Raw genomic sequence first — 27,325 nt, 5'->3', positions numbered from 1 at the left:
ACCCTGTGCCAGGCTCAGCTAGTCTGGCTGGGCTGGGGAGGATGGGACTGCCTCTTCCACTGCACAGGATCCAAGGCTGGGTCAGACCCACCCCCAGATTTCTCCCCAGGCTGCAGGAAGCTCTGCAAACTCCCCCCCACACACACACACACACACCTCAACTGCAGGGAGAGGGATCACTGTACAGGGAACTGCTCCCCCATCCACCCAACCCCTGTGCATCCAGACCCTCTCATACCCAGACCCTCCTGCTGAGCCTCACCCCCCTGCACCCAGAACTCCCTGCCCCCCAACAAGCCCCACTCTCCCTGCACCTGGATCACCCTGACGAGTCACCCAGATCCCCAGCCCACCAAGCCCCAACCAGCTGCACCTGGGATCCCCCACCTCACTAAGACCCACTCCCCTAGGATCTGGACCCTCCCCACTGAACCCCCCACACCCAGACCCCCATGCAGAGCTCTATCCCTCCCCACATCCAGACCCTCCCCGACACCCCCACTGAGCTCCAACCACCTTCACCTGGACCCCACTGCATTACTTGTAAAAGGGGAGGGGAAAGCTGAACTGGAGCTATCCCTTTATTTACCAGGTAATGTCCCTGCACATCATCATACTATTTAAAATATTACAAATTTCTCTAGTGTTTGGTATTTTAAATATACAGAACACCATAGTAGTTTAATATTATAAATTTTTCCCATTTTTCTAGTATTTTAAATGTAGTTTAAATAGTCACCCAAATACTCAAAAACTGCTGCAATAAATAGTAGCAGATTATAACAGGATAGTTATATTTTAGGACCCTGCATAGGAATGCAAAGTTCTTTTGGTGAGTCATTCTACATAAAAATGCAGGGTACTTATTGTAAAGTTAGAGTGATGGGGCATCTTGTTAGGTACAGCCAGAATACAAAAACGTATATACCGGTAGAATATAGCTCTGCACAGCAAAGTGAGGTAGAAGAAATTCCAGGGACACTCCAAAAACAGCCATATGCAAGGTGGAGGGAATCTCATTTTGGTTATGAATAATGAGAAACCCCATAAAGGGGATATGCTTATGTATATACAGAGTATGTATATTGTTAAGAGCCAAATCAGAACTCAGCTGCTTACACAAACACTTTGTATGGAAAAATTACTGTTCCATGTACATGGTTAATACAAAACATTATAAAATGTTAATGAAGGAAATTGCAAGACAGCTGGAAGATAAAAGGTTTATTTTGCTACCTCTATTAGAAGTATTTAGAGCATTATTTCTTTAAAAGGGAAGTGTTAGTTAAAAAGGAAGTGTTAGTGGGACCAAAGTATAGATTTTTAAGAAGTGTTTTCTTTTCACTGATGGTTACACCCTTTTCCAGATCAGTGCAAAATCAATGGGCCAACTGAGCCCAGGGGCAAGAGATCCCATACCTGCACAGAGAGTCCTTTACCAGTCAGTTCCAGCAAAACAATCAGGCTCAATCAGCGGCGGCCCATTTTACGAGACAGGGCTGCATGCTTCGGGAGACCTCTAGAGCAAGCAAATGCTTGTGCCCTTTGCCATGTTGACACAGCCACTGTCTCGGAAAATAAATCTAGTTATTGCTATTCATTAGAAACCAGCAGTCCTCGCGCCCCTCCATTTGCCAGAGGCACACGAGGCTGTAACCTGAGCAGCCCAAGATTCCCCAGGCAGCTGACCTGGGAGGGGTCTCCCAAGCAGGGGAATCCCCCTAGCTGTGGTTATTACACCTCCTCCCAGGCCCCACGCGGATCCTGTAATTCCTTCCCCCAGCCTCTGTCACCCTTGGCTTGGGTCCCCCAGAGACTGCCTTCTCCCGGCCCAATAGCGCCAGAGCAAGCGGGCGAACCCGGAACCTCTACTAAGAGCACAAGTGGAAGTGGATGGGCGGGCTTTCAAGCCTTCGCAGTAACAGACACATGCCCTTTCCAATAAGCAGCGAGGCTCGTGCGGCGCTGGCCAATGGCAAGGTAGAGGGCGGGATTAGCGGACCAGGCGCCGGGAGCCTTGGTAACGCGCGGGCCGCATGTTACCCGTGCCTGTCTGGAGAGGAGGGAGCTGCAGCCCGGTGTCCGCCCCGCACCCCCGAGCCCGTTGCCGCCGGGATGAAGATCGAGGAGGTGAAGAGCACTTCGAAGACGCAGCGCATCGCCGCGCACAGCCACGTGAAGGGGCTGGGGCTGGATGAGAGCGGCGCGGCCAAGCCGGCGGGGGCCGGGCTGGTGGGGCAGGAGAACGCCCGAGAGGTGAGGGTCCCCGACCCACGGGCGGCGCGGGGTGCCCAGAAGGCATAAAAGGGCCCCAGTGGGGAGCGGCGAGGCCGTCTTTGGGGGGGGGGGCGCTGCTGCTGCTGCCCGTTTGCACATCCCACCTCCTCTCTGAGAGCCCCATCCCTTAACCGAGCTGGCGCCAAAACAGCCCCCTGGGAGCTGAAATATCCGGCCCAGCTGCTTCGTGGGCCCCCTGCCGCGGCTACTTGTTCTGCCCCTCCCCGGCCACTTGGGAGGGGCCAGAGTCCAGCTGCTTAAATCTTTGTCTCTCCTGTTGGCCCTTTCGTAATTACCTGCGCCCTGCAGGCCTCCTTGGTCTAACATCAGCTATGGCAGCTCACTCTTATAGCATCACGCAACCACAGATGTCAAAGCACTTTACCACAGAAGATTGGTGTCATCATCTGTTTCGTATGATGGGGAAACTGAGGCACAGAGCAGCAAAGTGAACTCACCCAAGGTCACACAGCAGCTCATTAATTTGGGTGGAACCCAGATCTGCTAACTCAGGCCCGTGTCTTATCCACTGGACCACACTCTCGTGTATCTCTCTTTATACCCTAAAGCAGGGGTCGGCAACCTTTCAGAAGTGGTGTGCCGAGTCTTCATTTATTCACTCTAATTTAAGGTTTCATGTGCCAGTCATACATTTTAACATTTTTAGAAGGTCTCTTTCTATAAGTCTATAATATATAACTCAACTATTGTTGTATGTAAAGTAAATAAGGTTTTTAAAATGTTTAAGATGCTTCATTTAAAATTAAGTTAAAATGCAGAGCCCCCCGGGACTGGTGGTCAGGACCCAGGGAGTGTGAGTGCCACTGAAAATCAGCTTGCATGCCGTCTTTGGCATGCGTGCCATAGGTTGCCTACCCCTGCTCTAAAGGTTTAAGAGCCACTCCATTCTCAAATACTTACAGGTACATATAAGAAGTTTGTGTTTACAGTAAAGTGTCAGAACTCCCAGGTTCTATTTGTACATCTGCCACAGATTTTCAGTGATCTGGGGAAATCACTTCTTGTGTCTTGGCCTGAGTTTCCCCATCTATTATTGAGATCATACTTAATCTTAATGGTGTTATTAGTACTAATTCTTATAAAGCACTGTGGGTTCCTCTGGAATGAAAGGTGATCTAGCAGTGTAAAAGTATTATTGTGTCTACCTGTAAAGGAACATTGTCAAACAGTTTAATCTTTAAGTGTTCTGATAAATATCTAAATTCATTTCTTTAATTTATAGGCTTGTGGTGTTATAGTGGAATTGATCAAAAGCAAGAAAATGGCTGGTAGAGCTGTGCTGTTGGCAGGACCTCCTGGAACTGGAAAGGTATTGTCTTTCTTCTCAGTGCTGTAGCTGTTCTCTACCACTCTATCTTAAATAGAGTGGTGTCAAATATTTCCTAGTAATAATTTCAGCAGGTTCCTTCTCCAGTTACTGAAGCTTTTTTTAACTTTAAACTTGAGCCAGAGTTGAGCTAGCATTGATCCTTGCTCCAAATTGTATTTTGCCATCTTATGAGCATGCAGTGGCAGTATCTCATTCTAGTGCCAACAGTGTAAAAACCACTCTGCATACATGAGTGAATGAAAACGTAATATGAAGTATGTGGCTTTCAAAGAAAGGTCTTCTTAAACGTATACATTTGGGATTTTAAAAGCATTTTAACTTTTGTTCCTTGCATTTTACAAGACTTACCATCTTTCATACTGGATGTTAAAAAGACACTGCCCAATACTACCAAACTGTTTTATGACTAGCTTAAAAGTGTTTCTTGGCAATGCTTTATAATCCTTGGATAAAAGCCATGATGTAAGGGAAACGTGCTGTAGTTGTATATGAGAAAGTAGAGTGGATAAGAACATAGGACCTGGGAGTCAGGATTCCTAGGTTCCACTTCTCATTCTTCCATTGTCTCATTGGAGCCACTTGTAGTACTCTATTTATAAAATTGAGCACTGTGAGGCTTAAAAGAATATTTTTAAAGCACTTGCAGATTCTTGGACAAAAGGTGATATAATGAGCAAAGTATTTTAACCTTCTGGAGTGGTAATCCTCTTTTCCACAAGATCTTTTAGTCATTATACATTTATTTCTCATGAGAATTTTTAAGTGTGTAATAGTTCAGTCTCTTGAATTTTTATAGACTGCTTTGGCTCTAGCTATTGCTCAAGAGTTGGGAAGCAAGGTTCCATTTTGTCCTATGGTTGGAAGTGAGGTGTACTCCACCGAGATCAAGAAGACCGAAGTCCTGATGGAAAATTTCAGAAGAGCAATAGGTAAGTGTTAAAATAGAAGAGTAAAGTGCTTATGTTTGGGTTTTTTAAAAAAGAGGGAAAAAAATCTGAACAACAGAACACTAGCTTTTTCCAGTAATTCTGGCGAGGGGCCGTGTTTTCATGCTCCAGTTTTCAATGTTCTTTTTAGCCCTGTTTCATTTGGTCTTGTTCCTCATCTTAGCTGAGTCAGTATGGGTTTTCTGCACTATGAAACTTAATGCAGTGCTCATGTCTTTGTCACCTCAGTTATTCCAGTCCATCTCCCTCCCAAGGCTGTGGCACGAGGGAAACTTTTCCATTCTCTTGCCTTGTCCTCCAGGATCTTCTCCTGTTCCTGCATATTGTTGCTGGACAAAGTTAGAAAAATATTCTCTTTAGAATCTGTCAACATGAGTCTTGGGTCTGGAGGGTTTTGTAGAGAGGGAAATGCTCCTCTCTTTCTCTTGACAACATTCTCAATCCCTGCTAGCCAAGAACTTAAACCTAAGTCTCCTACATATCAGTACTTTGCCTGACATTTTATTCTAAGTGAGCACAAGAAAATGTTCCATGCTAGTAAGATGAGTATCTTATTAAGTGGTAAATGCATTCTAGAATTAAAGACAAAATTAACTTGAATTGTCTGGGTTTCATTTTATCTGAAAGAACAAAGTTAAATTTGCATCAAAAGATCATTGAGTCTTTAAATTAATCTTGTATTACTTCTATATGATTGCTTCTGACAACTGATAAAGTAAGTCAAAAATGGCCCTTGCATGCATTTGGATTACATAAAGATAGCCTAATTGTTTTCACTCTGAACACAGTATTAGTTAATTTCCCTGGCTTCTATGTAATGATTCACTGTGGATTTCAGCTAGGTATTTGGTGAAGAATCTCTCTCAAGCCTGCAACCAAACAAAAGTGTCCCATTGATTTCTATAAGAAGGCGATTTTCAGTAGTCTGATCTGTAAGTTACCGTTAGGTTGGCACGGCTTGCGAGGAGGGAGTTCGGAGATGAGAGAGAGCAGTCTACAATATTTCCTTGATGTGATGAAATTCCTTGTCAGAGCTTTGGAAACTTGAACCAGCAGATGAAACCTGTCTCATCCATATTGTCATTCCTAGAGATCGCACTAATTTAACTCCCTCTAGTTAACAGCCAACCACATTGTTGGTGCTTCACATTCCCTGAAGGTCAGCACAGGGATGCTTCTAAACAAAGAGTCGTGCTAGTGAAAGACTGAGATTCCTCTATTCCCTTCTATTGAATTCCAAGTCAGATTTACCTAATGCAAGTTATTGTAAAACATTCCTTTGGGGAGATTCGTTCCTTTTAACACCAATTACAAAAAATCCAAACATATTTTAAAGGACTAATGACTCCCTGTTTTACATGAATTAAACACTTTCCAATCATGCTCAGATCTAATTTTTGGAAAGTTTTACTTTCACTGTCATAAAAAGGAATTTCTAGTGCGTGTTTTCAGAAAAGGGTTTTGTTTTCTAATTGGAATAACCCCAATGCAAGGCATGTGATGATTGTAAGATAACACTGCTTGTGTGTAGGAGCAACTTGTCTCAAGCCTCACTGTGGTCCTGATGCTTACAGTATGGGTTTTCATGTGATTCTTCACATAGCAGGTCACAATATGTGTGGCCTGTTATACATCTCATGCATAGTACTTTCAGTTGGTTTAGCCACCACAGTATTATTGAAATGATTCTGACTAACTGTCAGATACCCGAGTCTCATTCACAGGGTTTCTTATTCTTGGATACAGCAAGCGTCTGCTGTGTTTGGGAACAGTACCCCTACGGACAACCACTAGTGCATCAGATTCTCCATTTGTTCTGGGCCCTGCTCATTGACACACGTTCTAACAATGTACCCAGTGTAGTTCCCATCTCTCGTTTAGATTGTTTTCTTTGCCATATTGAAGGTGCTCTCTGTCAGAATTATTATTGTCAGGATTCCTTAATACCTAGACTTATTATCAGGGTCTGACATGTGCTTGGGGTTGTTCAGGACTCATCAAGACAGGCAGTCTCTGCTGTGGAGAGCTTATGGTTCATAAGAGACATAAAAAGACAAGATGTACTGGGACTAGAAGATTATAGGGCAATTCTGTCCTCTGATTTAAGAGAAAAAAAAAAAAAGTAGCACGGATGTTAATCCTGTATAGAACTTATTAGCATTTGGCAAAGATTTTGACAGAAAATGTTAAAGTATAGTTACAGTCAAAAATCTCTCTTATAAGGAATAAATATACTGTTTAAGCAGTGGCTATTTTGTCTCCAACCTATAACTGCTTGCTTACATGGCAAACAAGATTTTACTTCTCTTCGTACTATTAAGCCAATAACTATAGAACCCCATAAGTTCCTTTTTAGAATCATGCATCTGAATATAACCACAGGAAGTGCCTCCATTAGAGAGCTCTTTGACCTAGAGCATCTTCATATCTAAACTCCAAATTTGCCTCTTGCCTAAAATAAACCTTGTTCCTACTACATCCAATTAAAATCTCTAACAACTAAGGAGCAATGATAAACTATTCATTCCATTGGCTAGAGCAAGCACCATTAGCTGTAAACCTCTGTGATATGCTATCTTCCCTGCATCATTTCATGTCACTTAAATAATAAGGTGTTCAAAGCAGAGACTTGTTAATTTCTCTGTTAAGGCACACCCAAGACACTATATAGAAATGTTAAATTTCTGAAATTATATTCCACATGATGTGTATTGCAGGGTATTCAACAACAAAGGTAAACTAACAATTGCACTGAAAATTATCAAACTCTTTATTTATAATTCACATTTATGTGTTTTACTTTAAAAATCCCATTTTTAATACGAGACCAGTAGGGGGAGACAGACCCATATTATTTTTGTCAAAATTATTCCCACCCCCCACCCAATCAGCAACTCAAGATTACTGATGAAGTATCTGGTCCATGTATTTTTTTCAAAGCAAAATGAAAAGCTACAAAACAAGGGAACTTTTATAGGGTTCTGGTGACCTCCAGTCCTGTACAGAATGAGTTCCCTTGTGTCTCAATACAGTCCACTTTTTATTTTTGGGATGGTGTATGAACCTCATAACATATCTATTTTACAGTGCCTGTTAAGGAGTGGATTCTTTGAACTTTCGTGTAGTTGGAACCTTTGCATAATTGTGGTGGTGATATTTTATGGTCAGATTATCCTAAGAATAAAACTCTCTCTGCCCCATATTTAGAAACCTAAAATATAAATTAAGGTTTTAATTATAGATGGCCATAGAGGGAATAATAGACACTATGGTAATGGGAGTCCTAGAGAAGTACACAGACTAGAAAAGTCTACATATCTCTAATGGGGCTCTGCTGTCAGAAATGCAGGAATAGTTTGAATTTTGCACACCACCAGAGGTCTCTTTAATTATATATCTGGTGCATCTTTGGCTATAATACAGTACATTAATTTAAAAAACACTTTAAATACTAAACCTTAACCTCTGTCAGAATCTCTTTAAAATAAATTAGTTAACATACATTTTTATCTTTAACTTTGTTACTAGAATCTCTAAAGTTATATGAAGGCACTGATTTTTAAAATCTCAGTGTCCCTAATACCATCATTGTTGGTCAGGATTTTGGCTTAAATTGCATGAATGTTCTTAGCTTTCCAATTAAGTTACCTGGGGATCAATTTTCTCTCCTACTAATATAAAAAAAACAACAACGGGGTATTAATTTTATTTTCTAGTTTCCAAAGAAGAGAATAACCATGAAGTACATTGTAGTATTTAAACACCCTCAATGCTCTCAAGTTTATAGACTTTGGCCAGAATGACTTCTAGATGGTGAATAAGAGTCAAGAATAATTAAATGTAAATGGCCACTTATTTATACAGTGCAACTCATGTATACTATTTCTTGTAGGATTGAGGATAAAAGAGACCAAGGAAGTTTATGAAGGTGAAGTCACAGAATTAACTCCATGTGAGACTGAGAACCCGATGGGTGGATATGGCAAAACCATTAGCCATGTAATTATAGGACTCAAAACAGCAAAAGGAACGAAGCAGCTGAAGGTATATATGATAAATTCTCCAGCATTTCATTCAGGGTCCCAGATATGCATCCTTTCGCCTTTGTTCCCATCTTACCTAATTTTGTGATCTCTAGCCGGGTACCAAATAAAGTTAAAAATAGCCGATTTCTTCCCCCTGTCACCTGTGTACAGGTAGTGAACAAAATGACCTATTCATATTATATAGAAATATTAGACTCTTGGGTCTCTTACTAGTAATTTAAAAACTTAACTTCAGGTAACCTTCTGTGTTCAGCTACAGGAGGATTTGTTGATCCAGGGATCCTCTAAAAGTGCCATTTCCTCCTAACTTTCCCCACCAAACACACACCTTCAGACAGCTCAAAGTATAGCTCAGACTGCAAGAGATGCCTGAGAGTGCCACTTTGATAGCATTACCAGCCCCATGGAACAAAGGACTGAACTCAGGAGCCAGATGGATCTGCCTCTCCAAGGCAGCACATTTTGCTGGTATGTGATGCTGAGGCTGACCCCAACTACAGCTCCATATTTATCAAAACCGTTAAATACATAAGGAAGCACTTTATTTTTTTTTTAAACTAGTACTCCACCTGAATATTGGAAGATAGGTTCTTGAAATCTTGCCTGTATTAATGTGTATTATTTCATATGTTCCTTGCCTCCTTTTTATGTTAAGGAGGAAGGTCCAGTGGTCTGAACATGTGACTGGGAGCCAAAAACCCAGTTCTGTTCCTAGGTCAGACCCTGACTCCTTTTGTTTCCGTAGACAAGTCACTTAATCTGTACCTCAGTTTTCCTTCCCTATACACTATATAAAATGGGGATAAGAGAATTTACAGCAGTATCTCTGCTGTTTAGCACGTATTGTCTTTTATTTCTTCATTTTGAAGATGCAAAATAAGAGAATCCTTAGTGGAAGTAAATGAACCATTCACCCAAGAAAAAAAAAAGCACATGCCATGTTCTGGCTTCCATCTTGCTCATTTAGTAACTGCATGTAGGAAAGAGAACAAAAGGAGGTCAGACTAGATAATCGCAATGGTCCCTTCTGACCCTAAAGTCCGAGTCTATAGTAAAAAGGTCACATCACTCCATAAAAACATAAGACATTGAGTGGTCGACAGGTGCAGTCTATTCCAGAACCAACAGCTAGCCCTTTATAAGGCTAGACTAGCAGCCAAGAAAAGCACTGCACCCTGAGAACAAAGAGTATATCAGTATGAAATGTAAAGGCATCCTCTTCCCGATATATACCAGCATCCTCACAACTTGGCATAATGCAATTTGTTAAATAACATTAATTCATCAGAAGAACAAATTAGGCAAGAACAGTTTAAATACCCTCTATAAATAAAAGTTAAGTAAAACAGTAAATATGATTAGTCTCAAAGACTCTTCTTCAAATAGCAGGGGAAGTGAATAAGGAAATTTTACAATACCCTTTGTGCATCCTGTTCTAGGTCTTGCCCTAAGATTGAATTGAGCCTCAGAATTTCCAACTTTGTGAAATCTTAACTCATTTTGTCCGACTGTCTAACAAGCTTTGGTTTAAATCTCTTGTTTCATGCTCATTCTGCAATACAATGGAACTGTCTAATCTCCCATGTTGTTTGTCTCCAGTTGGACCCCAGCATCTTTGAAAGTTTACAGAAGGAGCGAGTGGAAGCCGGGGATGTGATTTATATTGAAGCAAACAGTGGAGCTGTCAAGGTAAAGCCAAAACATGACTTGACTGTTATCCTGCTTTGTGTGCTCAGAGAATTTCCAGTGTCCCTTGGCCAAAGGCCCTGTGACCTATTAACCTTATTTGACTTGGACAGGCTGGATAAGACTGTTAAAGAAAGGTCCGGGACTTTGCTGCTGTGGAGAGAGACATTCCTCCTGCCTCAAGACAGGGTAGTCATCCAGTTCACAATTAAGGTCATCTCGGCAAGGAAGCCGTCTCTGCAGCTGCCTGGGATGAGCTTTCATTCCTTTAATCTTTAAGACCAAGACATCTTTTCAAAAGGGAGGGGAAAAAACCCAAACAACTTTAGTCATTCTCAAACTGAAATATGCAGTGTATTTAATCTTTCTTTTATCTCTCTGATATTTTCTCCACAAGATGTATGCATGTAGAAGGGAATACTGCATTAGTTAGCATTCTTTTTATATCTGATTTAAAATGTAGTGTACAGTGATGCTTGCTGTTTAATGGATGAGCATAATATTTCGTATCGTAGAATAAATCACCCACCTACAAAGAGGTCTTGAACAGTTCTCCCAATCTCTAGTTAATCTGCTGGATTTGTCCTTTAGCAGAAATCGCATACAGTTAAAGGAAGAGCAGAGGGAGGTGGAATATTCTCAGTGGGAAAATATCAGGTGTTTTTTAACAGGGTTTTTGAACCTTGATCAGTAGATAGGATATGCACGTTGCTAAGCGGGGAACAAGGCATATTTTGAAGTGTCAACCAAAGCTTGTCAGGACTGGAATTGTGAACCGAGCCCTTTATCAACTGTATGTCACTCAAAGTCTTAGTTTCATTGCCAACTGTATACCTGTGTTTCTCTTCCCCCTATGCCTCTCTTCTCCTCCTCCACTCCCTTCCCCCCCCCCCCTTTTCCACAGAGGCAAGGCAGGTGTGATACTTATGCCACAGAATTTGACCTTGAAGCTGAAGAGTATGTCCCCTTGCCAAAGGGCGATGTACACAAGAAAAAAGAAATTATTCAGGATGTCACCCTGCATGACCTGGATGTGGCCAATGCTAGACCTCAGGTACTTGACTCTAGAGACTAAATCTGTGCAAAAAACTGTTTCTTAGCCTGAGGATGGGTACCAGACTAACCCAATGTCATGTGGGGAAAGGGTGAGAAGCAGTGAGGATAGGGAATGCTGCAGGCCGTGGGATCCGCTCACTCCACTGAAAACATGCCACTATTGAAAAAAACAGTAGGTAGCACCTTGAAACCCATCTTCTCTCCCTTCCCCTGTAGTTCCTGGCCACAGAACCAGCTCCATAAAGGTTCAGGGAGCAATTTGCTTGCTCAACCTTTATGTATCTGCTCTTGAAATTCTTGGCAGCAAGAGTACATTTCCCAGCCCCATAGACACATCAGTAGATGCTCTTCATCCCATCCAGCAAGTAGCTTTCTGGTGAGTGAGGGAATAGCCAGCAGGCACAAAAAAAACAAGAAAAGATGAGAAAATGAACAAAGAACTGAAAGAAAAAAGAATAGCAGCAAATGAAAAAGGGGGCAAAGCAAAAGAGGTGCAAGAATGAGCAACTGGAGAAAAAGGTGCCAGAGCATAGTACCAGGGAATACCAGGAGAAGGGGGTACCAGCCCAATACAGCACAAGGATGGCTTCCTCAAAAGACATTGAGGAACCACTGTGCTAGAAGCTAAAGCATCATCTGTGCTGAAAAAACACCAACTAATCAAAAAACCTATGGGCTGAAGCTAATAGGAGGTCTTTATAGGGAGCTGTTCGCATCACCACGTAAAGAGTAGATTACCTTCCATCCTCAATACTTAAAGATATGAACTGGCAGCAGCCAGCAGGTCCGCATTGTTTTTATTTATTAAAATGTTCTGGATACAGATAAACTTCCTTTGCTCTGTATTTATTGATTCATCAGCCATGAAATGGGAATTGCGAACACATAGATAAATTATCTTTGCTTGTCTGACTTCAGTGTAATTTCTGTAAGTGCCCCTGTATCTTTTAGAAATGTTTAGCATTAATATACTCCCCAGTTACTTGCAACAGCACCTTACGCATTCTACAGTAGCAAACTGTTTGGATAGGGAGTGTTTTTTCCTCTTTTCCCCAGTATTGTCAAGTGGTGTTGCATATGGACAGTGACTTTTTAAAAAGAAAAATACAAACCCTTGTAAGTTGTGTGTGTGAAGGGACACTCTCAAGGTTGACACACTCACAATTTGACACTCCAGCCCCTTGATCTACTTGTTTCAAAATATAAACAACCCCCCCCCCCCCGCCCACCAGACTCACCCTGCAAAAATAAGGAATGTAAAGGTCTTAAAATCCCAACACAACCATCCATTTGTTGGAAAGTTGAACACTCACAGTCCAAACAGGCAGTTCTAGCCTTTCTGCTCTCTGATCAGTTCCATTTTTGTGAGGAGTGAAATTGACAATCCTGTAGGAAAGGGTGTCAAACTTTGAGCTCTTTTGCTGTTCTCTCTAAAGTCCAACCCTAAAAAAGGGAGTAAAGAGGCATTATTTTAACTAAAAGAGGATAAATTTGGAATCCCAAGGCAGTGAAGTGATAATGGGTTGGACAGTTGGATTAGAAACAGAATCATCCATTGTTAGAGCTAAAATATTACAAAGGACCCCAAATAAATGATTATTCAAGTTTTGTATCCTAAAGGTGTAAAACCCTACCTTCTATAATAGCCTGGTCCATATCAAACCTGGTGCACTGAGCAACAGCACAGGAAGGAGAAATTGTTGATTTCTAACTTTGCTTTTTCCAGGGTGGGCAGGACATTCTTTCCATGATGGGACAATTGATGAAGCCTAAAAAAACTGAAATCACAGGTATAAAAACTGCTTGCACCACATCTTTACCCTCAACATAAGCTATACATATGCCTTCTAGACAAGGAGTTGAAAGAATTGAATTTATGTAGCACCGCTAATAGTGAATGTATTTCAAAATACTTCAGAAAGTAACATGTTAGGTGCCAGCAATGCAGTGACTGGAATCAAATGCAACATCATTATACAAATAATATCTCATATGTTGCTTAAGATATTGGAGCCCATTTTATTGAGGGGGAAAGTTAGTCAGGACACTAGGATTATCCCCCTATTCTTTCAAAATGGTGCCACTTGATATAGTAGGGGACCCAAACATTCCACGAAGGAACAAACCAATACCATTACAGAACTAAATTCTTCTTTCACCTTGGAGTGTGCTACCTTTTCTCATATTATGCAACTGTACAATAGTTTTGCAAAGTAGCAAAATGGCTGTGAAAGGATCACTGTTGAGTGGTTCTGTGTGGCATTGACTCACTTATAGCAACAGCCCAAGGACTTTAATATGGATGCTGTAAGTGGAACTGATTCTCTACCTACCTACAAATCACAGAAGGAAAAATACCTACAGGAAAAATCTTTTGTCCTTTTTGCTTTGAAAGAAAAGGTGCTTCAACAAGTGTCTTATTTAAATTCAGATCAAAGTCTGTTTCAGTACTAAAGTTGAAGTATTCCATCTCTTGCAGAGAGCACCTTCCATAGTCTTAAGTCAGACTGTATCTCTGTAATATCTTGCACAGCTTTGAGATCCATATGTTCAAACAGCTAAAGAATTATATTTTTGCTTATATTCAAATGTTATGTTAAAATAAACCAGCAGTATTTAGCTTTCCTTCCAGTCATGCTTGGAAACATTGTCCTCACAAGCTATGCAAGTAGGAGAATTATCCTAGTTGAAAGTACTAAGTACTCAGCATTCAAGCAGATGATGATGCTTATACTTACGCGAAAAACAGAATTCTTCTCTCACTCTCACAGTTTGATTCCTCAGAGTATCATGTGTTTTAACTGTGGAATGTATAAATGGGAGATAGAAAACAATGGGTGTTGTAGAAATATTGAAATTGGGAAGAGAGCAATTTTATACTGGATCAGACCTGAGGTCAGTCTCATCCAGTATCCTGTCTGACAGTGGCCAGTACCAGATGCTTCAGAGGAAAATGCAAGAATCCTGTAGTAGGCAGATGTGGGATAATCTGCCCTGACCAACCTATTGTTGCTGATCTCATAGTTAGTGATTGGCTTAGTCCCTGAAGCATGAAATTTCATATTCCTTCTAAAAATTTAGCATTAATTTTAACTCAGTATTTTTTATATCTATGTACGCGTCCTGCCCTTTTTGAATCTTGCTATGTTCTTAGCCTCAAGAACTTCATGTGGCAATGAGTTTCATAGCCTAATCACGTGTTGTGTGGCGATATGGTATATTATTTTTGAATTTGCCACCTTTAATTTCATTGACTGTCTTGTACTACAATACAGGTAGAACAAAAGTTCCCAATCTAATGTCCCCTGTTGTTCATCTCTGTAGGTAATCAGTCTTTTTAATCTCTCTTCACATGAGATTTCCCTGCCCTTAATCATTCTCATCACACTTTTGACCCCTGTCTTAATTTTGCAATATCCTTTTTGAGAAAGGATGACCAATACTCCACATTATTTCAGATGAGGCTGCAGCATTGATTTATATAATGACTTAACAATATTTTCTGTATTGATCTCCATCCCATCCCTTGTGCATTCTACATCTTGTTTTGTTTTGTTTTCACTGAAGATTGGGCAGAGATCTTTGATCTGTCCATGACACCACCCAAGTCCCTTTCCTGAGTTGCTAAAAGTGAATTCAAAACTTTAAAGCATAAAGTAGTTCAAATTTTTCCCTACAATGTTCATTGCTTTGCATTTATGGACATTGAACTTTTCTTACCATCATGTTGCCCCTTCTCCTAGCTTGGGCCTAGTCTTCACTTACCGGCTGGTCCGGCGGCACACCATCGATGTTCTGGGATCGATCCCGGAAGTGCTCACAGTCGGCACCGGTACTCCAGCTCGCCGAGAGGAGTACGCGGCGTCGACGGGGGGAGACTTCCGGCCGCGTCTGGACCGCGGTAAGTTCGGACTAAGGTACTTCGAATTCAGCTACGTTATTAACGTAGCTGAATTTGCGTACCTTAGTCCGAAGTCCGGACTAAGTGGGGACCAGCCCTTGGTTAGGGCCTCAGAAGTTCCTCCTAGTCCTCTCTAGGCTTTGTCATCTGCAAATGTTGCTGCCTCATTACTCACCACCCCCTCTCCAGATCATTAAATATTTTAAATGCTGAACCTAGTACAAAAGTTTAACCTTTTGCCATGATGAACACTGACCACTTAACCTTATTCTTTGGTTTGTGTGTCCAAGCCAGTTTTTGATTCTTGACAATACTTTGCCTGTCACCCCATGGCTAATTGGCTTCTTTAGTAGCCTCTTGTGCGGGATCATGTCAAAGGCTTTTTGGTGGGTAATCAGCTGAACTTGAGCCCTAGTGTGACCCTCTGGCAAAAAGGGCTGATGTGATCCTTGGGGTAGGTCTACACTTACCTCCAGGTCTGGCGGTAAGCAATCGATCTTTTGGGATCGATTTATCGTGTCTTGTCTAGACGCGATAAATCGATCCCGGATGTGCTCGCCGTCGAAGCCGGTACTCCAGCTCGGCGAGAGGAGTACGCGGCATCGACGGGGGAGCCTGCCTGCTGCGTCTGGACCCGCGGTAAGTTCAAACTAAGGTTCTTCGAATTCAGCTACGTTATTAACGTAGCTGAATTTGCGTACCTTAGTTTGAAGTGGGGGGTTAGTGTGGACCAGGCCTTGGATGCATAAACTGGAATCTCAAGTAGTGGTAGAGAGGTTATTTTATCTCTGTATTTGGAACTGGTACGACTGCTGCTGGAGTATTGTGTCCAGTCCTAGTGTCTATAAATCAAGAAGAATATTGATAATTTGGAGAGGGCTCAGAGAAGAGTCACAGGAACGGTCAAAGGATTAGAAAACATTATAATGATAGACTCAAGGAGCTCAGTCTGGTTAGCTTAGCAAAGAGAAGATTGAGTGGTGACTTGAACACAGTCAGTACACACTGACATGGAGACAAATACTTGATAATGGGTCCTTCAGTCTAGCAGACAAAGATATAACAAGATCCAACAGCTGGAAGTTGAAGCTAGACAAATACAGACTAGAAATAAGGCATTTCTTAAAACAGAGTCGTTTATCATTGGAGCAACTTACCTGGGATTGTGGTGGATTCTCTGACACTGACAATTTTGAAATCAATTTTTTTCTAAAATCTGCTCTAGGAATTATTTTAGGAAGTTCTATGGTGTGCGGTATGCAGGAAGGCAGACTAGATGATCACAGTGGTCCCTGCTGTTCTAGAATCCATCAATAGAGAAAAAGACGTGCAAGATTAGTGGGACATGATTTTCTGTTGCAGAATCCATGCTGTGTTTTAATTTTGGTTTTCAAGTTGCTTTTTACACCATTGATGAGGGGTTGTACAAAATGGCCAGCTTTGTATACAAGTTCCAAGAACTGAAAGTGAGAAACAGTAACTCCCCCAGAACGTGAGCTCTGCATCATACTTTCATCTCTCTCTTATGCGTATGAGAAAATATGGGATCTTGGCTCAATCTGACTCTCATACCACAGAGACTGCATCACAGTGACTCACCCATTCCTGATAGGATATCAGTTTAGAACAGAGGTGGGCAAACTATGGCCCACGGGCCACATCCGGCCTGTGGGACCTTTCTGCCCGGCCCCTGAGCTCCTGGACCAGGCGGCTAGCCCCCGGCCCCTCCCCTGCTGTCCCCCCACCCCTGCAGCCTCAGCGCACCGCACCATCGGCGCAACGCTCTGGGCGTCTGGGCAGCGCAGTTGCAGAGCTGCGGCCTGACCCAGTGCTCTATGCGGTACGGCTGTAACGCCGCCAGCCACTGGTGCTCTGTGCTGTGCGGTAAGGGGGCAGGGAGGGTTGGATAGAGGGCAGGGGAGTTCAGGGGTGTGGATAGGGGTCGGGGCGGTCAGAGGGCAGGGAACAGGGGGGTTGGATGGGGCAGGGGTCCCGGGGGGGGGCAGTCAGGAATGAGTGGGGGTTGGATGGGGTGGCAGGGGGCAGTCGGGGTGGGGGGGGTCAAGGGGACAGGGAGCAGGGGGTGGTGGATGGGGGCAGGAGTTCCGGGGGAGCTGTCAGGGGGTGAGAAGGGGGGGGGAAGAGAGAAAGGGTCAGATAGGAGGTGGGGACCGGGCCACGCCTGGCTGTTTGCGGGGGGGGGAGACAGCGTCCCCTAACCATCGCTCCATACAATTTTGGAAATCCGATGTGGCACTCAGGCCAAAAAGTTTTCCCACCCCTGGTTTAGAATCAAGATGCTAGGAAAGTGGCATCCCCCACTTAAGCGTCTTAGAGTCCTTCACATAGATGCAGAGAGCGCTAACAGAACAACTAAAATGGTTTTCTTTCTTGTCTCTTAGACAAGCTTCGAGGAGAGATAAACAAGGTGGTGAATAAATACATTGATCAAGGCATTGCAGAGCTGGTCCCAGGTGTGCTCTTTGTAGATGAGGTTCACATGCTGGATATTGAATGTTTCACATATCTGCATCGAGCACTAGAATCTTCTATTGCTCCCATCGTCATCTTTGCTTCCAACCGAGGAAACTGCATTATCAGGTACGCTTTTTTAAAATTGAATTCTGCATGGTTCACCTCTGCCCATAAGACTTAGCATTAGCTGTCTCCATACCAAGAACGATGATCTTTGAATGCTTTCATCTTTGATGCTGACACCCCTCTGATCATCATCTGGATGGATCATGAGCCACATGCAATGCTCAAGGGCTGCACCCTGGGGAAAGAAAGATGACTGGGTTAGAGAGTCGGGTGGAAGTATTGTTTCTTCATCTCATGTTTCCAGGGACTCACCTTCCACAGCTGCCACTGGCAAGTTTGTTTCCTTGTTCTACTGTAACTGCCCTCTTCTTTGGCTTCCTTTAACATACACATCTCCTGCCTGTCCCCCCCATCTACATTCAAAACACTGCTACTAAGATCATCTTCTTGGACCTTATTTCTCCCTGTCCTCTTTGAGTTTTTCCTCTGGCTCTCGCTCCTCCACTGCAACAACTTTTAGCTTCTTGTTCTCACCTTTAAAGCCCTTCTCAGCTTACTTCCTCCCCCACTTTCCACTTTTCTGTCTTATTACATTGACTAGGCCTCTTGTGCTCCTCCCACAATGCCAGACAGTCCATCTCTCTCACAAGCGCACACACTTTTTTCCATGGGTCCCCTTATGTATCACATTCACTCACACTCTGAAATAGTCAATAAAATCACTCTATTTTCCCTCAGATCCGTCCAATCCCTCCACTTCTACCATGTTGCCTGTGGTAAATTGCTAGCTGATAATCTCTAGATAAATTGCCAGTAGGGATTGATACTGATTTTGTTTTAATTGACTGAACCTGCAAACTCTGCACATAGCTACTCTGTGTAATCAGATAATCTCACCCTTGTCCTCCCTTCCCCAGTCCCCTCTGTTTGGTACACCCACTTGATGCATCTGGTCTTCAACTGGAAAGCTCTTTCGAGGAGGGACCATATCTTTCTGTGTGATGTTCAAAACCTAGCACACTGACCTCTGGACACTACAGTATTACAAATATTAAAATAAACTGTTCAAAGAACAACAGCCCTGGAGCGGGAGACCTAGAGAAATGGTAACACCATATGGCTTTTGGAATCACATAGGTGATTCTTACCCTATGTTTGAACAGTTGTTACTAACACGGTTAGCATGGCTTCCCTCACCAGGGATTAGATAAGGATTGGTATTGTATCTCCTTTGGACCCTGCAAAATACAAGGAAGACCTGTTTAAAGAATTGAACTTCCTAAGCACCAGGACACAACTGAAGATACTGTTAAATAATTGACCTGGTAGTAGGGTACATTGGTGCCGCTATCTGTCACATGGGAAATGGGAGGTCACAAAATTAATGCCTTTCCTCTGACCTTAAAAACAGGTCATAGATTACTGCCACAATACCTGAAAATCCATTGGCTTTAGCGTTTAACAGATCATACTACTATCAAGTATTTTAAGTTGCTTTCCCATTTATATCTGCCTGCAGATGTCCCTTAACAGGATCAAGAGGTGTATCTAGTCATTTGTATAATACAATTGGCTCTGTATCCTAATATGTCTAGGATTAGCTTCATGTGAAAGCAGAGTGCCATCTACTGGAGAACATAGTGGGAGATGTTTTCAAAAATTTACTTTCTTGTTGACCCTTTGCATAGCTTCCTGTGGGGGGTCGTGAGCAGAGCCTGAAGCACTCAAATACTGGCACTGAGTTTGGAAATTGAAAGGTCGTCATAGTTAGCAAAGGAGTTGGTAGGTCTAGAATCTTAGGTGTCACTTTTCCCTGCTAAAAGAAGAGTTCTAGGGACTATACTGTACACTTAATGCACAGTCTTGCCCCTGCACCTCTGTCTGCTGGATCACTTATGTGGAATATAAACAACTACAATACTAGGTGAAAGGAATAAAGAAGATAGTGTGGAAAAGTGAGCCGTGATGGCTGGTTTAAGCAAAGAAGATGCTCTCAATGGTCAGTACTGCATATAATTTCTGCTTTATTGCTTAAATACTACAGCAAAAATAATTTGCTCCTTGCTGGAATATGTACAATATACTTTGGAATATCAGACAGGTGTAGTATGTATGTTCTTTAGGGACTGACTAGCACTATGAGAACAAGCTATAAAGAAGCTGGCACCAGCTAATTCCCACCTCTCAGCATTACTGTGAAGTTATTAAGAGTGCAGGGGAAAGAATATTTTCAATTTAGGCTGTTCCAGGTTTAGCATACGAACTCCGGAGTCTGTTTTCCCGTGTCATGTATGTAGTTCCCGTTAGTGTCTTGTGTTAGTGTGCTTGGTGGGGAAAATAAACCCTTTTGTTCAAGGTTGTTTTATAATGGCCTGACTCAGTTGCCAATATCTAAACCAAGTCCATGTATTGAACTCTGAATGAGGAGTCTGACCTTTTGTGTATCTCTTCCAGAGGCACAGAGGATATAGTGTCCCCTCACGGAATACCACTGGACCTTCTAGATAGGGTGATGATTATTCGAACCATGCTGTATACGCCTCAGGAAATGAAACAGGTAAGGGCTATATTAAATACTTCTTGAAAAGTCTCTGAAATTAGAGGTAAGAACTCTAGCACTTGTCTGTGTGTGATGTTACATTGTAGCTATTTGATCTCAGCTTGGACAGCAGGGTTTACTCCCAGAACCATCTCTGTGCCATGAAGTCTCCTATGGACATGGTGACTAACTTGCCTTTCTGGGTTGGTTTTTTGGTGTGGTGTTTTTTTTTTTTTTTTTTTTTTTTTTTTTTAAACTGGTTGACCAGTATGTTGAACTAGAGTGGTGGTCTGAATTTTGCCCACAAAAGGGATGCATTGGTAAACTGGCTGGGGCTTAAAAGGCAAACCTTCTCACAAGACAAGGAGTGGATTGCTGTTGCCCTGATCTCTAATATAGAGGTCCTGTCTACACAATCTATAGGTTCCAACGTGCAGTGCTTTTTTTGCTTAATATGAAATGGAGCATTATGGGTTGGGACCTTTGGTCTCTGCAGGCTGCACCTCTGTTAAAGATGAGGGCGGTGGTGTTGTAGAACTCTATAGACTGCTCTTCTGCGACTCCTGCCCTAGATGTACTTTTTTTTTTTTTCTTTATCCTACTTCTGTCTCTAAACTTCACAAAACCACAGGGTACCTTTTTCCCCCCCACACTCCTAGGTGGAATTCTGGAGTGCAGGAAGAGTTGTAGTGATACATTACTTAATGCCTCAAGACTTTCGTGTGGGCCAACACAATGTATTGTATATCGATTATAATCCTTGGGTGCCATTATGATGCATCGTGTCAAAGATCCTCCTCATTAGCGTCTCAATAGCGTGAACTGACATGATACAGGAGCCATTACAGTTTATCATGTCAATTCTTTGTATTATTTAGGAGATAGTGTCAATGGCAGGGAGCGTTGTCACAAGATAATGGGCTCATGCTGCTGGATAAGTGCCAAGGTGAAGCGGAGGCATTTATCGAACATAAATGTAGAGGCAAAACCTAATTTCATTTGGTGTGAGGAGGCTTTTGTGAAGTGCTGTTTCGAGGCATGCTCAGGATGGTTTTTGTGCACCTGAAAGGACAGCTGAAGCACTGTAGTGCAGATTACAATGGTAATGGCCAGATGGTACAGGAATACAATTGGGTTTTGTCTGTCTATAAAGCCAGTTTTAAAGTTCTGACTTGCTCTCAAAGCCTGGAGATTCAGTGAGGGTTGCCATCTGTCCTGGATTTCTTCCTATGGGGCTCACATTGTCCTAGGATGTGTTACGGGAGCGGCAGCATGTATTCTGAATTGCTTTTTGTTGAGTTGAACTATATTAAAATGTTAATATTTGACTTTGATAAAATAGAAACTGGTGGGTGCTGTGCCATCACATTGGACACCCTCAAACTATCCCTGTAGCCTACTAAATGATTAAAGATCTAATTTATGAACTGTCCACTCTCAAAAGTCTAGAGCAGGAACTGTATGATTGCCATGCCCTGCTTGTGTGGGTGGGGGAAAGACCGCAAGATTGCTGTTCCCAAAGGCATATACAGAATCTTGCTGATTATGCCCAATAAACCATGGCACTGAGTGTTCAATGTGTCCATAATTAGACAATTCTGCCTTAATGACTGACCTCCACCTCAGGAGGTTGGGAGCTGGAGCAACTGAGTTTCATTCATGACCAAATAGAGCTGTTTTAAGTTTTTTAAAAAAAAATTGTACAAGCCTCGGTTGGGGGAGAAATCACTTTGTTTTTAAATTAATTTTTATATGGGTGTGCTCCCCTTTTTGTTTTTTGCTAAGAAAAAACAGTTTTCAGAGGCAATGTGCTTTTTTTTTTTTTTAAGGAAAAAAAAAATACTTTTTGCCCTTGCAGGGGATCACATGAGAACTTTGAGCTCATTCTGAGGATAATTTTCATTACTCAAAAGAAATAATTTTGAAAATTGTGAAACTTCACTTTTGACCGATTCAAAAATGGGTCTGTTGCAAAACTTTCACTTGTGCCTTGGTAGTTTATAGTAGATGTAAAATGCTTCTTAAATTTTTGTTGAGTGATGTAAGTTAGTAGCTTGTATACAAATTCCATTATCCAGCTTTAGGCTGAGAGCAAAGGAATCCCAAATATCTTAATCCTACAGTGATGTGGAAGAAACTTGCTTTACAATAAAACACCAGCCCCCATTTAATATGAAACTCATATGTATATTCACACCTGTACTTGCATAATTGGGACTTCTTCTGTTGAACTCTCTCACCCAAACACTTCTTCCATTTTACAGCAGTTTTCTATGTATTTGCTGGGTTTAGTGTCCTGATCTTATGTTCGGTCACTGAGCAGCACCTCTCACAAGCTTAAAAGTTGCTTTTTAATATGGCATTAACTGACGCTTCAAAGTGTATTATTTCTGGAGAGGGTCAGTGTAGCAATAGCTGGAAGCATGGAAAAGTGAAGTTGGTTTTACAATATTTTTTTTAAATCTCAAATTTAACATTAATTGGTAACATTCTAAAAGCTGCTTCAAAAATGTAATGTTTTTAGAGCAACTTTCTGCTGTGTCAAACCCCTCTCTCTCTCTTCCCCCACTCCTGACTCCCCTACTGCATTTTATGGCTTTAATTTAAACGAGTGCTTCTTGATATCTTGTTTACAAAGCTGCCAAAGTGAAAAATACCTGTATTATGAGGCTCGCAGTTCCAGAGTTATCTCAGCACTACAACACAACATCATTATCCAGTCTGCCCCTTATCACTCAGCTGGTAATACGGACTGCTGGGAGACTTGTGCCACTTTTGTTACAGCTTTATACACAGGCTTATTGGCGATATCTTGCTCTCCAACTTTACAAAGATCTTCAAACTGGTACAAGCTTGCGACTGTTCTTGAAAGATTAGATTCTTCTTAGTGATTTTAGGGAGGGGCAGGTGAACCTTATAAAGTAACTTTTTGATTTATTTTACCATCTTACTTATCAAGCAAATAAAAAGTGTATGGTGTGGAGAGTGAGCAGCTGAGGGGAAAGAAGGGTTTTTTCAGAGGGTTTGTAGGAGCGTGCTATACAGCAGTGACTTCGAGTATGCATGATTGAGATTGGGGCCTCTGTGTACCCAGGATTCAGACTGCCATTGTCAATAACTATGTGGTTGTAGTGATTTTCCTATTACTGAATAGGCTTAACCAGCCTTGCAAAATCATCATGAAACTTTACCAACCCATGCAGTCCTCCCCTGCCCTTTACAATGACGATTAATGATGTCCAGAGGTATTCAGGATGATTTAGGAGGAGGGTATTTTTTGTTTTAAAGGATACGGTGTATGTTTGAAATGAAAATCACATTTTTGTTTCATGTCATCTCTAAACAGGATATCCTGTCTGCCATTGTGTGCGTGCGTGCGTGTGTATATTATTTTTTTATATATATAAATATACACAAACACACGTGTGTGTGTGTGTGTGTATATATAAAAATTAATAAGCATGGTATCTGCTACTGTCCAGACTACTACATGACTGCTGCAGCTTCACTTCTCCACCTTATATCCCAACAGATCATAAAACTTCGAGCCCAGATAGAGGGAATTAATATTAGTGAGGAAGCCCTAAACCATTTAGGGGAAATTGGTAACAAGACAACCTTAAGGTAAGTAGAGCCCATCGGAATTTTCTCACACCCTGCAAGGATTGGATATGAAATTACTCTGGGATAGTAAACAACACACTTCCCAGGGTAAGAGTGAGCCTTAGTTGCTGGATAGTGACCTCTAGCCCCTTAGGAATGGCTTTTAACACTATCCAAAAGTGATAGTCCTCCCATTTCTCCTACTGGGAGGTGCACTGGGCACTTCCTGGAATCCCACTGCTCTTTTGCGCCTCTGGTACAAAGCTGTTTGGTAGGAATCTGACAAGTTTACTTGTACCCTTTTAGGAGTTTGTGGTGACGTACTGGATTGTAACAGTTAATTCAGCCTATCCTCTTTGATCACAGGTATGCTGTGCAGTTACTGACACCAGCTAACCTACTAGCCAAGATTAATGGGAAAGACAGCATTGAGAAGGAGCACATTGAAGAAATAAATGAACTTTTCTATGATGCCAAATCATCTGCAAAAATCTTGGCTGATCAACAAGAAAAGTACATGAAATAAAGCAGCTTGTTGCACATCGTATGCTTTGGAGTAACTTAACTCTTGCAAGAGTTGGCTTAATTATTGAAAGAGAAATGGGCAAGAGAAATATTAATGGTTAATCTCCATTGGGACTGAAAAGTATTTAAATGGTAAAATTCTTCAAGACATGAAGCTAACAGCCCAATTTTCCTACTTTGCTGGCAAGCAATAAGATGCTCCCTGATGCCTGTAACATTTTATTGTCCCTTCTACTGAGTGTATATGAAATGGATACACGGACCCATCATTTTTGCTTGTCCTTTAGATTTGGTTACAAAAATGTTCTAGGCTCAGGAAAAGCCTCTTGATTTCTTTGAAGCTGATGCTTAAGAATAGTCTGTTTTCTTTATGAACTTTGTTTTAATTTGTTTGAACAAGAGTTCTTCCTGCTAAAAATGTTGAAGTGATGTTTCTCTGAAGTGCTTTTTAATAAAATATTTCAAGTAATGCCTGTTGTGCGTCTTTCATTCTGTATGCTGATCTGCCTGAAGAAATGGCTTCTCATTTCTTCTGACTTTTAAGGTAAGGATGAGTGAAAGAAAAATAAAACAGAATTTATATCTTGTTTGCTGCTTCGTGACATAATTGTTTATCAGGAATCTGATGTCTTTGGGGGAAACAAGACCTGTGTAGTGGAAGCTCTCTTGGCCCTGAACAAAACCCTGGATCCTGTGAAGAGGCAAGATATAATCTCTTTAACAAAGATCTCTTATTCCAGTTGTTAAGGGGGTTTGGTTGTAACTCAATTGTTTTAAAACAGCCTGACTAAAAATAAATTCCCTTACCAAAGAATATTCTGAATTGTCCTCCTACTAGGTCTCTAGTCAACCATATTTTCTCCCAGGAATATAAGGGTACACAAGACACTAATTTCTAACAAGAGGAAGAATTATCCAAAGGTTCTGGTGCTAGCTTGAAACTCAATGGACCTGTGTTTAATTCTCTGCTCTGTCTTAAACTTCCTGCCTGATTATAGGCAAGTCACTGACTCTGTGCCTCAGTTCCCCATTTATAAAGTGCAGATAACACTTAAGGGTGTTGTGAGGGCAAATGCAGTAAAGATCAAAGCTCTCAAGTATTATAGTAATGGAAGCCAGATAAGTACTTAAGATAAATAGAATGGGGAAAATTTAGAAAATTTTAAAGCAAGCAAAAAAATTTTTTTTTTTGCAAGTTTGCCCTTTAAAATATGGATTTTGCCACTTCATGTGCATTTGTTCAAATGTGTGGTTTACTCTGACATAGGGGAAGCTTGCTCAGCAGAGAACATGTCCACTATTGCACCTCATTTGAGCCTTTAAGCAGAGATTACCAGTTGTGCTATACATGTAATAGTTTCACAGTGGGGAAAAAAATAGGCCAAGTCAACCAGACTTCTCAGATTTCACCCAATTCAAACTTTAACCCACTAATAAATCCTATATTAACCCTTTGCTGAAAGTCAGGATTTCCCTGTACAATTCTCAAATATAATACCAGTGGGATTCTTCCTGAAAATGGCAATATCCAAGGCCCTATTTTTAAAAAACAAAACGCAAAACAAAAAAACCCATTAGTCTAGCTTCCTTGAGAATTTCTTCTATTTTAAGTGTTCTAGGTCTTGCAGGAGAACCTAAGGGCAGGTCTACACTAACCCCCCCAATTTGAACTAAGGTACGCAACTTCAGCTACGTGAATAACGTAGCTGAAGTTCGAAGTACCTTAGTTCAAACTTACCTCAGTCCAAATGCGGCAGGCAGGCTTCCCCGTCGACTTCGCGGTACTCCTCTCGCCGAGCTGGAGTACCGCAGTCGATGGCGAGCACTTCCGGGTTCGACTTATCTCGTCCAGCCAAGAAGTTAGATTTGCTTGCCGCTGAACTACTGGGTAAGTGTAGACCTACCCTAAGATTAGTAGTGCCTTCAGAACAGTTGGAGTTTCCGGTTCAAATCCGTACAGACTAATACAATACATACAGTAGTTCAGTAACACTGTGGGTAATAGGAACTTTTACATGGATTAGAACTTTATCCGTACGTGACAGTCTGGTATTGTGCACTGCCAATTCCTGAAGAGGTTTAAACTAGTTTCTAAACGAAAAGTAACCTACCATGGTTATCAAAGTCATGTACTTCAATTTTGTTGAGACAAATTTCTGCTCCTCTTTCCATTTTTCCCTAGGTGTGCATGTATGCATTTTGTTTCACAGCTTACAGTTGCCAGGGCAGCCTCAGAACCTTCCTTGTGAAGTTGTCTTGCACTTTAAATCTAAAACCAGTCAGGCATTGCCTCACTCTTCTCTCGTCTGGCAAGAAATTCCATAGCTAAGCTTCTGCCACTGGGAAGCCTCTGCCCCCAGCACCTGATAGTCTAAAGCTACATCTCCTATAGTCTCATCCCTGTGGTGAAGCACTGTTGTGGAAGATGAAGAATCTTTGGCATAGTCATGTCCCCACCTATAAAGGGGCTTTGGAGCTCAAGACTAGGACTCTGAATTCTGTTCTGTCTCTGCTACAAGGAGTGAACGGGCATTTACTGAAGACAAGTTGCTCAGGGTGAAAAGAGGTTGAATGGTTTGGATTTAATACCTCTAACAAATGAGGGGTATATGCAGCTACAGATATTGTCAAATAAAGATTTCTCTCAGGGCCTGTAAGCCCTCATACAAAAAATTCCCATTTTATTTTACTTAGCATGGAGAGACCTATCCCATCCTTTAAAATAGACTACTTTGTCATACAACCCTAATCATATTTTGTGCTGTAAGTAATCTGCCTTTAATCCTTTATATCTAACGTTAAAGGATAGTGGCTAAGATTTGCAATAGAAGATGGTGGGAGTGTCCTACTGTA

General features: G+C 41.7%; 1 protein-coding gene across 1 annotated transcript; it reads left to right on the top strand.

The window, feature by feature from the left end:
- The first annotated feature begins 1,997 nt into the window (after positions 1–1,997).
- On the top strand, positions 1,998–24,941 carry RUVBL1 (RuvB like AAA ATPase 1). The gene is made up of 11 exons (XM_054036031.1): positions 1,998–2,256; positions 3,521–3,607; positions 4,425–4,557; positions 8,468–8,619; positions 10,221–10,310; positions 11,212–11,361; positions 13,090–13,153; positions 17,667–17,865; positions 20,260–20,362; positions 23,877–23,968; positions 24,314–24,941. The coding sequence occupies exons 1-11, from the start codon at positions 2,116–2,118 to the stop codon at positions 24,471–24,473; spliced, it is 1,371 nt and encodes a 456-aa protein (XP_053892006.1). The 5' UTR covers positions 1,998–2,115; the 3' UTR covers positions 24,474–24,941.
- The last annotated feature ends 2,384 nt before the right edge of the window (positions 24,942–27,325 follow it).

Source organism: Malaclemys terrapin, chromosome 7, assembly GCF_027887155.1.
Source record: "Malaclemys terrapin pileata isolate rMalTer1 chromosome 7, rMalTer1.hap1, whole genome shotgun sequence".
Taxonomy (NCBI): Eukaryota; Metazoa; Chordata; order Testudines; family Emydidae; genus Malaclemys; species Malaclemys terrapin.
The sequence above is the reverse complement of the archived record's forward strand: the minus strand, read 5'-3'. Positions and strand labels throughout refer to the sequence as shown.

Coding starts and splice junctions, on each gene's coding strand:
- RUVBL1 (XM_054036031.1), top strand. CDS start 2,116: ATGAAGATCGAGGAGGTGAAGAGCACTTCGAAGACGCAGCGCATCGCC. Junction 8,620..10,220: donor AAGGAACGAAGCAGCTGAAG/GTATATATGATA, acceptor GTTTGTCTCCAG/TTGGACCCCAGCATCTTTGA. Junction 11,362..13,089: donor TGGCCAATGCTAGACCTCAG/GTACTTGACTCT, acceptor TGCTTTTTCCAG/GGTGGGCAGGACATTCTTTC.